The 12,688-nt window shown below is 38.1% G+C and overlaps 2 protein-coding genes across 4 annotated transcripts; both read right to left on the reverse strand.

The window, feature by feature from the left end:
- Positions 1–752: 752 nt before the first annotated feature.
- LOC131880546 (uncharacterized) lies at positions 753–3,098 on the reverse strand. 2 transcript variants are annotated; one of them, XM_059227210.1, is made up of 6 exons: positions 2,884–3,098; positions 2,684–2,805; positions 1,633–2,068; positions 1,347–1,553; positions 1,088–1,244; positions 753–1,020 (listed from the first exon to the last, which is right to left on the reverse strand). In XM_059227210.1, the coding sequence occupies exons 1-6, from the start codon at positions 3,047–3,049 to the stop codon at positions 813–815; spliced, it is 1,296 nt and encodes a 431-aa protein (XP_059083193.1). In that variant the 5' UTR covers positions 3,050–3,098; the 3' UTR covers positions 753–812. The 2 variants fall into 2 exon arrangements, with proteins under 2 accessions (XP_059083193.1, XP_059083192.1); XM_059227209.1 differs by having other exon boundaries at positions 757–1,023.
- Positions 3,099–5,989: 2,891 nt separating this feature from the next.
- On the reverse strand, positions 5,990–8,472 carry LOC131880797 (uncharacterized). 2 transcript variants are annotated; one of them, XM_059227503.1, is made up of 6 exons: positions 8,323–8,472; positions 8,215–8,255; positions 7,751–7,871; positions 7,242–7,305; positions 6,608–6,755; positions 5,990–6,190 (listed from the first exon to the last, which is right to left on the reverse strand). In XM_059227503.1, the coding sequence occupies exons 3-6, from the start codon at positions 7,840–7,842 to the stop codon at positions 6,039–6,041; spliced, it is 456 nt and encodes a 151-aa protein (XP_059083486.1). In that variant the 5' UTR covers positions 7,843–7,871; positions 8,215–8,255; positions 8,323–8,472; the 3' UTR covers positions 5,990–6,038. The 2 variants fall into 2 exon arrangements, with proteins under 2 accessions (XP_059083486.1, XP_059083485.1); XM_059227502.1 differs by lacking the exons at positions 8,215–8,255; positions 8,323–8,472 and having other exon boundaries at positions 7,751–7,957.
- Between the last annotated feature and the right edge of the window lie 4,216 nt (positions 8,473–12,688).

The following is a 12,688-nucleotide window of genomic DNA, read 5'->3' on the forward strand; positions in this document are numbered from 1 at the left end:
TGGAAGCTATGGCGACTGATCTGGATTTGACCACGGACTGTTCTAGGAGAATACAGGAGATCATCAGTCTGTTCAGCGTCATCCATAACGTTGATAAAAGCTTTGACTTTATTCCCAGCTACGTGTTTGACTTGATCCAAGATAGTAAGTCAGATATCCAAGGCCTTCTAAGTGGAATAGTCGAAAATATGAAAACTCAGTTTCTGCCCTCAGTTCACATTAATTTGTCCTTCAAAGTCTTCGTATTGATGGATTTGATCAAGCTTCCATCGATGGATTTGAACCACACCTATTTACCTTTTGAAGAAATTTTGAGTGATCCAGGCCTTGTCCGATTGGACCAACTTCTGGAAGAGCTATTTGGATCAAGTCCCAGCATCGAGGACCTCCGGACAATCTGCCAAAACCAAGTGTCCAGCTTACTGACAAATACCATGTCAAGGATCGAATCACACTCACAAACTAAGCCCATAATCCTTTTAACTCACTCGGAAGGTCAAGATGGTTCCGAATCACTAATTCATTTGACAAAGAAGAACAACCTTCCTGAGCCGATATTCGTCCAACCCCCCTCGGGTATCACCTTCAAGGAACTGAATCATCACTTGAGCCAAGGGGCCACCTCAACAAGATTTGCCCTTTGTTTTTGAAAACGCCAAGTAAATGTCTAATCTATTTTTTGGCAATGGGAGATTGTCGAGCTTGTATTCAAGGGTAGACAGGGGTGTTGTTTTAAAGGCGATTTTGGCAAACCAAATTTAAAGGTTGCGTTAGCCAGAGGTTTCACGTTCCGTGTGTTCGTACCTGAGGCTTTAGAACACCAAGTATTTTTTGTATTTCAATTTTGCATTTTTGAATGACAATAAACAGATAGATACTGCAGATACAAAGCAAACTGTTCCTATAAACACTGCTTCGACGTTTTGACTCAGAAAAATGTGTATTGCTGCCGAAAATCCCACACCAAGTTCTCCAAAACTCAGACAAAGTAGAAAATACAAATCATCAACAGGAAATTGCCTTCTGAAACAGAACACATGAAAGCAACATGAGCCAAGAAATATAAAGTAACCCTCAAAATACATACCCAACCAACTCGATTTGGTTTATTTGAGTCAACGCCAATGATATCCTTGACAGAAACAACAACACGAAACTCCATGATGTAGTGTCAAAAGTTGTTCGAAACGCCAGCCACAGACTCCCCGATGCCAAGATAAAAAGGGCACATAGAAATTCAATGCCTAAAAGTGAAAATATTACCCCTTGTAAACAAATTTAAATGTAGAACAATCGAAAATGTAAAAATTAGATACTCTTTAAACACTTTTCGAGGAGATACAAACCTCGGTTACTTCCAAAGGCCAAGTCCAAGAATATGGCTAAAATATCCGATATTGCCAAAATACCCAGGTCCATTCCGATTGAACCAGTCACCTCAGGAACATTGTGAACAATGGCGAAAATTAAAGCGCCACAAGTAAAGGAGCACCCTGAATAAACAGTAAAATGCTGCCACATGTGTTGAACTTCGGCTGATTGATTAGGTAGTGCTAAAAAAGGATCGAAAAGAAATTACAAATCGTTCCCTCCAACCAACATTAATTCAGGAAGCCTATTATTGAAAGTTACGTTGGGTGTACTCCATTATGGATCTAAATGGCTGATTGTTCCACTTTGCCATGCGGTTCATCTGATCTTGAGCCTCATCCATCTGAGCGGTGGCAATCAACCATCGATATGAATGGGGCAGGATCAGCCAATTGAGCAGGAATGCCAAAATTGGTCCACAGGTCCAACACCAAACCATCTGATCGTTTTGCTCTACATGACTCAAAGTGAACCCAAGGTACACCTGGCCCAAGGCCAAGGCCAAAATAAGTAGTAAACCAGTAACGTGCGAATATTTTGTCCCCACAATCTCCAATTGGAGAAGGATCGCGGAATACACGATACCAACACATCCCAGTCCACAGATAAATTTGGAGCCGAGGATTATGGGCTGAGAACTGGAGAATGAAATCCAAATGCCACACGATCCCAGGCAGGTTACAGCAGTGAGAAACGTCTGGAGTGGAACATTCAGAAACATAAAAAGAAGTGCAAAATGTCTGGAATGGTCTTAATCAAATTTCAAAACTTTGCCTCGTGCAACATCGTACGTCGTTGTTTGAAAGGCACAATGTGCCCTCCTAAACAAGTAAGAAATTGAGCATTATCTACGAACATGTGATTTCGTACTGTCGTCAAAAAAATTTTCGGGGAAATGTCCAGAAAAAGTTTCATGAAGATTGGTTAAATTGATTAGTTTCACTTGGGCATTTAAAGGCCTGATGCTGATACAGGATCAAATATCTTAAAAAAGAAACTTTCCAACAGTTGTCAAAGCGTTTTGCTATGCTTCTGGTAAAAAAACATTAGTTTTTAACTCGTTCAGTATTTAAATTTGCTTGAAATTTCAGGATTTCCCTTTATATTGCTCATCTATTGCAATGTGTCATTCATCTATTGCAATGTGAAAGAATTGCAAAATATTGATATTTATACATTTTTAACAAAGTATATCCATTGCCATCGTGACTCATTTGTTGAAAAAAAAGGATTGACATTTTACGAAGCCAGTTCCCAATATTAGCCCGTCTAAGCGGGCTAAAATGTTTGCTTGAAAAATTTCCGTGCTTACGTATTTTCGACCAACTATTCTTGCCAAGAAAAAAGTCATCACCAAAGAAACGACCATTCCTCCCAAAAATACCAAACGAGACCAATCTTTGGTTAGCTCTGCCGAGTTTGCATCACTGTTGCCTGAAATATTTCCACATGGTCAAAGGGTGTATGATAGAACAAACACACTTATTGAAATCCTAGAACGAGCGTTCTTACCCGAAGATAATTCAATCAAGTTGAAGAACACTATTGATGACACAAAAACAATTGGGATGAAAAGAAGAAGCGACATAATTGTCTGGTACAGACCCCATGTTCCCAGATCCAGTAAAAGTCTCTCAAAGTCGTGTACGAACACAGGCTCCACGTGCAAATCACTCATGATATTGACAGATATCACTTCCCCAGTTTCTGTCGCGAAACTTCATTAACCACGGCTTCCACTTTCAGATAAGGAGAAAGATTGTTTCGGTCGTTGCACAATGCAACAATATTTCAATAAAAGGTTACTCATAGCATGCCTGTGCTCATATGGAATTGTCCGAAGCTAGAAAGTGACAAAGTGTATTCAATGCTCACTCTTGGTATGCAATCTCTTTTCTCGAACTGCCAAAAGGATGTTGCATCATTCACATGTATTAAGGTGCATATCAAATACGGCCAGATCTTAAGCAAATGCTTGTTACCCGATGCCTGGCCCAAATCATTATTGGGCAAAGTCCAAATTGATTTAGATAGAGGAAGAGAGTTATCTGACATTCTATGGAGCGCACTTTTATACTTTAGAACAAAATTTCCGTATTGCAAAGGAAACGAAAAGTTAACAACAGAGCCTCATCAATTTCAAAATCTTGGATGTTTTGTCATGTCCTACATGTGAGTGTTCTTGAACCTCTATTATTCCATATATTCGTTGATGACTTAAGTGTGCTTTCGGTGTTAACAATATTCATGTTTACGGAAATGTGAGGGGAAAAACTCCAGGCAGATTTAAATGCAGTTTACATTTTGGAGATGATAACCGGCATGTTTTTCAATCTAGAATTGTGCTTTGTTCAATATTTGGCGAGTAGCGCTAATCTGTAAACTACTAAATGGGCACGGTGTTCAAAGCCCTATCAAGTTTCCAGGGAAATTCCTAAACACAACTTGGTTTTTTTCCAAAAAAACCTACTCAAAGTAAATTGGGAGCACACTAAGTTGGCTCTTGAATATAAATCTTTTTATTATCTACTACACCGCTACAAAGTTACATGGGATTAAGTGGTCCAAATTTCATCGTTTTTTTGCCCCAAAATGCCCCAGTTATATGTTTATTTAATTTCCCAAAGAATTGATATCGATTTTCATTCTCACAAAAATAAACTATTACTTTTCTTTTTCTTGCATAATTTAAAAAAAAGGTCCTTATTCAACCATAAATAAAATCGTTGAAAAGGCAATTTTTTGAATATTTACTTTAGAACCGACCCAAAGACATTTAAATAAGCGGTCACTGAAAATTTCACAAATACCAATGTAGTCTTAAAGAAGCTATTTTAATCAGTTTCAACAAAGTCTTAAAGAAAGGACAAAATTTGTAACATTGTCTGCTGTATGTATTGTCTTTAGAATTCAAGTGAACGCATAACTAAGTATACACATGACGATTGTAAAATAACATTTTCAAAGATCACACTTTTAGTGTGTTTTAAGTGACATAATATAGCATTTTTTAGCTGTTGTGAGACTATTACCATATAGCTATTACCCACATATAACCGGGGCATTTTGGGGCAAAAAACGATGAAATTTGGACCACTAAATCCCAGTACCTAAGTAGCTGTGTAATAGATAATATCATGATTTATATTCAAGAGCTAACTTAGTGTGCTTCCAATTTACTTTGAGTAGGTTTTTGAAAATTTTAGTTTTTATTATGTTTTTAGGAATGTAAGTTTTTATGTGGGCTAGAATTCCATAAAGCAGTAAAATCAAAATTGTTCGACATAATTTTTGAGGTAGAAAAATGCCAAGATGTGTTTGGGAATTTCCATCAAAACCTTAAATGGTATTTTTGCCACTGTGCTGGTGCACCCTTTGGGTCAAACGTATATACATACAAAAGTACTTCGGAGTTATCTTTGACAACCGGTTAACCTTTATTCAACATGTTAGCAAGGTATGGTCGAAACTGAATCATTGGGAATAATCAAGAGATGACTGCAGGTTCTAATTCGGCCACCTTTCTCATACGTTTAACCTTTACATAAATACGGCGATTCCGCCTTCCGACTAGTTTTCACAAAAGGCTTTGGGACAAAAGAGACTATCCAGGGATGATTCACAAGACGGTTTGGGACTGCTTTACGTGAATCGCTTGGCAAAGCTCGTATGAAGCGATGTGACATGCTTTGATGTTCCCTTTAAGACACTTGACAGATCCATGATGCTAAGCTTCGAGGGCTTAGTGCCAAAGTTCATACCGCCAAAGTTGTTCAAGACCAGCTTAACAAACACCTACTCCTTCAATTATTTTTCCAAAGGCAAAAGGTCTCCATCCTCTCCTGATATCAAGAGAATGGTAAAACACAAAAAAACATCCCATGATCTTGATCCTGGTCTGTACTAATTGCACTTCGGTTCCTTCTTGATATTGATGGTATCTCATAATTGCCGTTCTTTTACATTCAACATGGACAGAGTATGGTTAGGCAAAAAAATAGTGCCTTTAGTGCTCGCATTAAACTTAATCAAAACATAACTAAAAACTTACGCAGCCGTAACTATTCATAACTTTCACCTTGGCCGTTGGATGAAAAGGCAAAAATATTTCAGATAAAGCGCCCTCTATGACCATACAATACATCACATTATCATTATATGTCATAAGCAGATATTTTCCTGGCTTACCCTTTGACCGCTTGACCGCTTTGTCTTATACCTCAAACCAATCTGAGTTGAGAAATTTGGTCGACGCAGAATTTAATTGGTTCTTGGAAGGGGTTAAGCGGATAAGCCACGAAAATAGCAACTATGGACTCTGTTTGATTTTGGACCCTGACATCAACAAAAAAATCAGGAATTCCAGTTGTGCACTTTGGACATGAGAATCTTCACAACAAATTGATTGTTCTGAAAATTTCCTTTCTTAAGTAAAGAAAGTCGTTGAATGCATCATTTGGCCACTAGATGGCCTTGCAAAACGTCACTTTAGCACCTCGGCTACGACATTTCTAAATTGAGGACTGGGTTCCCTCATTGCTTTGTCTTAAATTGTTCACAATTATTCCTTTCAAATTTTTATTTCAACAAATTCATGAGCATTATTTTAAGATTTAATCAAATGCATGCGTCAAATTGGAAAAACTAACAAAAGTGAAGTGCTCTGTCTAACATGGAACTTGACTCCATTTTAAGTTGAAGCCCACGGTTCCTCCCGGAAGTCCAACCAATTCGTTATCCTTGGTGGTTTGAGTTTTTTCCATTTGAACAACCTCATTGGCATCCGTCTTGAAGTCCAAACGGAAAGGCCTCATTTGAGCTGAAGTAAAGAATCAGTTGGGGAATCTGACATGTTATTCAATATGAACTAAGTACTCAATCTTTAGAAAATGAAAAAAGCAAGATCCTAAGAATTCGATGAATGACAAATTGCCCATGACAGTAGCTTGTTCATGAACAAAGTGCGGAGTAAAAAATGTAATTTAGTGACCTCATTAAAATCATCACATATGCAACAATCAAGACAAATCAACAACTCATGATTTAAAGATGCTCGTCTTCCCTTTTGTACAATGCTAATGAAGAAAAAAACTTTCTTTTATCACTCAATATTCAGAATTTGACTCTAAAGATAGATATGTTTTCCTTCTGCAAGAAAGTGTGAGATGATGGATATACTTGAGTCACATGCTCGTTACCTTATTTGTGCATATCTTCCATAACAATTTCAACTTACAACACACCAAGGCTCCATCCTTTTTTTCCACGGAATTGGCCGCCCAGAATCGTCCACACATTTTGCTGTACAATTTCAAAGATGCGTCGAACTTCCCCACCTCAAACACTTGATCTTTGGATCCACCTTTCCCTTGGGAAGAGGGCAACTAAAGAATGAACCAATATGTTAAATGTATGGATAAGCATCGAGTAAGCAAAAAACAGCATGATTAATTTTGCTTCTGAGTTAGATACCTGCATCAACTTTAAAGTCGAATAGTAGGAAAAATGCTCTTGCAAGGTTTTAAATTGAGTGCGACCCAAAGTAATTTTGTCCCAGCCAAAAATCGTATTTGATTACATGGGCACATTTTGATATTAGACAACCAAGAGAAAAAAGTTTTCATTTGCTGATGTATTCATGTGCAAGTCATAAATGTTTGATAACATGATTATACCACATTTCTAAAAATAACCATGAAAAAGAGCTTTTTCAATCTCACCAAAATGTGAAATTCAAAACTATTTTGCTGTAGGAGGAGGAAGGGTATCCAAAACAAAGTCGACAAGTGTCTTGCAAAATGTTCAATAAAGGGACACAAAATCTCTAAATCTTGAGGGATTCCTCATTCGACTTTTTGAAGATTACTTACCCGTAGATAGTCTGTGGAACATTTGCCTTGAGCGACGGCAATTGTAGTCTCAGCGTTTGGGTTGCTAAAAAGGAAAAAAAAGACGGACGGGTCCTTTGGATTGTTGTCCCTTGTTTTGATTTCTGAACGTGTTTAACATTGAAGAAATATGGCATTGAGATATGAAATAGGAAAATGAAATGATATGGTAGCCTCATTACCCGACAATGAAGGGATTAAGCTTGATTAATAAGTGTTTAGAAATCGGATGCTGACCGATAGAACACATTAATTTGGCAACCTGATAGAATAATAAAGTAAAACGAGTCGTTATCAATTTCCCGGAAACCATCCATTACACTCTATAACCAACCGATTGGCCGGTCTTCCAAAATCAGCTTAAGTTTAGATATCCATGGTTGATTCGAACAATGTCAAGGCGTAGCATTAGCACTTTATATACGGACATATTTTTGACAGATATCTGCAACAATTTAAATTTTTCGTAAAATAATTCATAGGCTCGATACCTGAGTCCAAATGATCCTTGAATTGTTGGGCTTCCAAGAACTGCTGGCACGAAGCAAATGGCACAATGGTTTGCTTCCTGCCGGAAGCACATGGAATAGCATTGGTTGGACAAATGAGTAGCTGTAAACAAGATTGATGTTCTTTTCATTATTATTCTGCCGGGTGAACTACCAATTATTGTGGGGTGAACATAAGACCTGTTCCAAGCGGACCAGAAATTGAGTTGCTAAATGATAGATAAAATAATCTACGGATGTTTTTGATTGGATAGGTCTAGCAAATTAAAAGCAAATCTCCCGAAAGAGAATAACGGGCAATATTTGACAACGTGGTATGGGGCGGAATAAAAGCAGTTTATGATTATAAATGAGCCTATCTAGGATTGATTTGTAAAATAAACGTTTTAATTGGGGTCACTTTTGGGTCATATAACTACAGTATATACATAATCCAAACCAGTTACCTGTAGGAGGGACCGTTGCTGAGCCTGTTGGAAAATTAAAGCTGCAAGAAAAAAACCGTTGTTAATAACAACCGTCCTTATTTTCAATCTTTATTTCTTCAGTCACACCTGGCCACGGTTCCCGATGTTCCAGTAAAATATTGTAGGCATCCAGGTGGGCCTGAAATGAAACGTTTTCGTCAGGAAAAACGATGATTATGCCTACAGATCTATTTATTGGGCTTACCTCCCTCGTCAGAGCCACATTTATACTGAGTCACTAAAAGTATGCACTTAAGAGTACTTCTTTTTTTTTCGCCTCGTTGAACAAGATTACTAATATTCAAGAAATTATTGGAAATCCTCACACAATCTTGGTTTCTTTAACACGTTCTCATGAGTGGATGATTATTAAGGTCTTTTTAAGACCACTTTTTAGCCAGGGAAATTCTCACACCAGAATATTTATTTGCATTAGCACCACACGGCTGACCTGGCACACATTAACAGGTCCTTTTGTTGTGGTCACTAATCTAATAATTCACACAGGGTCTAATATTCGCTCACAAGCTTTTTTCCAAGGGGCCCCTATTGCCTCTCTTTTCCTTGACTTGATCTTGAAGTAACCCTCGGCCATATTTGACGCTCATTAAGGCCAGAAGCAGCTTGTGCCGTTTCGGCATCGACATTACTCATTTAGTGTAAAAAAAACACTTTTTTTTTTTAGAAAAAAGCGTTTCTTTCTAGGTGTTCTGCTCTTTGCTTGATCAATTGACCATCTTTGCACTTGGGGTGATAGAGCTTGGACTACTCCATGGCTACAAACAGATGTGTCAAACTCGCCCGGGCAGCGAAGCTAGCCATCACGTCATCCGTATTCATTCTGATTGGTAGTTTTTTATTCCGGATGGTCAGAGTGGTTCTCCTTGAGGGGGTGAAGTTAGCTTCTAAAAGTTTCCTTATGAATGGTCGGGGAGGAGAATCGAACCGAGGACCAAACACATACAGGGTTCAATTGACTTAAGGCCTTGAATTGCCAATATCGGTCCTCTACCCGAACAGAAATGATAAAGGATAATAGTGTCACATAAGTTCAAATTTCGCGAAGAGCACTGGGATATTTCAGATTCGAGATTTTCAATACCTTTAATATCCCAATTGGAAGTGGATCCTTGCATTGTGTTGAATATTAGGTTGTTGCAATTATCTGATGCATCAAGGAACACTAAAATAAACAAGTGAGAACATAAAATCAAGATCTGAGGGAGCAAATCGACGTGAATTACTGTGTTGTCCTGTGTTAAAACCACAAATGATTGGAGGGGAAGCAATTCCAGGAGAGGAGGCAGTGAAGCTTTCATTGATACAATCTCCTATGGATGTACCCAAAGCTGGAAAAGAAATATTAATGTTTGTTTTATTTAGTTCATTTGTTGCAAAAGTATTCGCATTTAATCATACCTCCGTCAGGGTTGACAGTTTTTCCAATGGGTACAATGGAATTTGTTCCCGGTTGAGCAATGTCAAACATCTAAAAACATCACATTTGATACGGTATATGGCCATGGTCATACATAATTCATTTTGCATTGACCACGTGGAATCTAATCGAACCTGAAAGTCCAGTTTTATCCGACAAATATTGGAATTACACTTGCAGATCCGGTAGGTGCACGGGGAGGACACAAATCCGGAAGGTTTCGTGATAAATGCACAAGTTTCCGAGGCAGTCTCGCCACATTGGAGTGAAACTGTAAGCAATTCCTTCTCTTCGTAACTGTATGGATGTATACTTGCATTAAGTTCATGATATACACTCACATGTGCAGCAAACTCCAAATCCTCCCGCACAAGAACCAGATGAAATACCATTGCGTTCGGTACATTCAGCCACTAAAAGTAGAATACAACATTAAGTTTGTGTTTGCTTTGAAATAGTTATGAGATACGAGTAATGAACAAGCCAGAAAAGGAATTTCAAACAAAATAATCGTAAGGCCTTAAAAGAGGTAAAATGGAAAAATGCAGTTATTTTTGATATCCACCAGAACACGGAAACAATAATTCAAAATTAAGATTTTTCTCTTACAAGTATAGCAAGTCCCATTAATGCCGGACCCTGTTGAGCATGGTCCATTCTAGAGTAAAAGGATTCGATTATTATTCTCTGATCAGTGACCAAAAACGCGTCATCTTCACATTAGCAAACAGGGACACAAGTTTAAAAAAGCGATTCTAATTAAGCAGAACAATACTCCCGATATTACCTGGAACTTCACAATATTGAACAGGGAGAAAACTGAAAGAATAGAAAGAACAACCTCATCAGACCCATCCCTTAACGATGTGATCAGAATTGAACTTGGTGTCAGGATTCAGGATTAGTCCTTTTGACCTTGGCATTTCCTCGTTTTTGGTCGGCGATTCACCGACCAAGAACAAATCTGACCGCAACAAAGCTACACCGTAGCAGTTACCTCCACAAGCAAACGCTTATCGTGTGGTACTAATGTACTAAGTAACATACGTCTTTTGTGCCTCAAAACAGAATCTTGATGCGAATCGGATGAGTTTTCAGGTTGGCTCTCACAAAAGAACACCAAAAGCGATGCCCAGATGGTCACCAATAGTAGACGATGGGGATAATCTAAAATTGTTCACACCATCACAAGCCAATCGATCTCTTAACAGCAGTCGGTCAAAGTTAAGGATTAGACGAAGATTGAAAGTTGGTCAAGTGTTTGGAAATTGTATGTCTCTCACCAATTGGCATGGTTGCTCCGAATGTTATTGTGGTTTTGGCCACAGATGAAACAGAACTGAACTTCGAAGGTCTAGGAAAAGAGGAACCAACCATTTGACCGCACTCCCTTCTTCAGACAAGGAAGCATTTTGCAACCCGATTCTGCTGAATAATTGGCGAAAACGCCAGACTCGTAATGCACACGGTAGCTTAAATTGGTCCGGTCTGGTCTATTTTGCTATCATCATCCTAAATTTCAAAACTTTGACGGGCAAAGATGTTGACAAGTCAGATACCTCATTTATAAATCAATGAATGCTTCATCCTGTGCAAAAGAGCGGATGAGCACAAGTTAAGACCCACAAAATTGATGCATAGATAAGTTTTTAGAGTTTGTTTCGATTGTTATAACCAGTTTTTAGAGCGTGTTCTACTTGTTACAGCAGTCTTTAGAGTGTAGTTGAATTAATAGATTAAGAATAGAGTTTCGAATTAGCTACTTGGGCACCAAAAGGCAAATAAAGCCTTTTATCCATAATGCGTACAACACCTTGGTGTAGACAACCTTTATCAAATCTTTGTGATTCATTTCAAATCCCTTGAAAATTAAGAGGGCACTGTACTGTACGTATACTGTTATCGGAGACAGCTTTAAAAGTCACGCTATTTTTCATTTGTGTATTTCGATCTCGAATATCAATGTTTCAGTACCAATGTTTTGAAAAAGGCTTTAGATCCATATAAGCCATAAAGGCTTGTTAATGACCTCATTAGAGATACTGGATTTAATCTTAATACATCTTCACTCCGAACACTAAAGTTTCGAGGACTACATACGCAGGGAGTAAGGTCCCTTTCGTGCCTGTTTTGAATATTGTAAAGTCTCAACTTCTGTAATCTCTCCCAAAAGACGAGCTCTCTCATTCCTTTGTTTCCTTCTGTTCAACCTTTTTCAGTCTTTGTGAACTCATTAGAGTCCAAACAGGCGAAGCATATTCAAGATGTGGCTGAATAATCGATGTCCACAGAGTTAGCATCAGGATTCATAGTATTACACTATGACCCTAAAAATCATGTCCCTTGATAACACTACGACTAATTAAAAAATTCCTCAACCGATTTTTCTGTTCTATAAAATAGCTAAATTAAGTGAAAAGTCGAGGCCATTAGGAGTTGGCAGTTGTGAGTCTTGCTAAAAACATGTATTCTAAATGACTTTATTTCAGTGATTGAAAAAGGATTATCTGGTCCATCGAACTGGCTTTAATTTCTCAAACTGACTTCTAATTAACGTTTAGGGAGTGCTAGCCAGGTCCGTCATATTTTCTTCTGATATCGATGACATTTGGATTTCACCTATTGCTCGGTGCTTTTGGTGGTGTCATGCAGCGCAATTTCAAACAAGAAAATTTCTGTTGAAGATAAAATGGTCCTCTATTTCTATTTCAACTAGAGATGGGTAGAATTAAAACATTATGCTTCTTCTTGGTCTAAAACCATATTGTGGTTGTAGCGGAGGCTCACAAGCATCTTTGGAGTTGCCAATTTCAAGGTTACGTTTCAAAGCAAGCACTATTATATGAATGACAAAATGACGTGCTCCTTCTAGTCGAGAAGGACTTTACGATCACAGCGTATCCCTGGACTTAAACGTCCGATAGCACGTAGGTACATGTATCGAACAACAACGAAAAGCTTTGCCAACTTTCAACTGAATATGCTCATCGAGCATTCCATTATCTCTGAGGGATA

Source organism: Tigriopus californicus, chromosome 5 (genome assembly GCF_007210705.1).
Source record: "Tigriopus californicus strain San Diego chromosome 5, Tcal_SD_v2.1, whole genome shotgun sequence".
Taxonomy (NCBI): Eukaryota; Metazoa; Arthropoda; class Copepoda; order Harpacticoida; family Harpacticidae; genus Tigriopus; species Tigriopus californicus.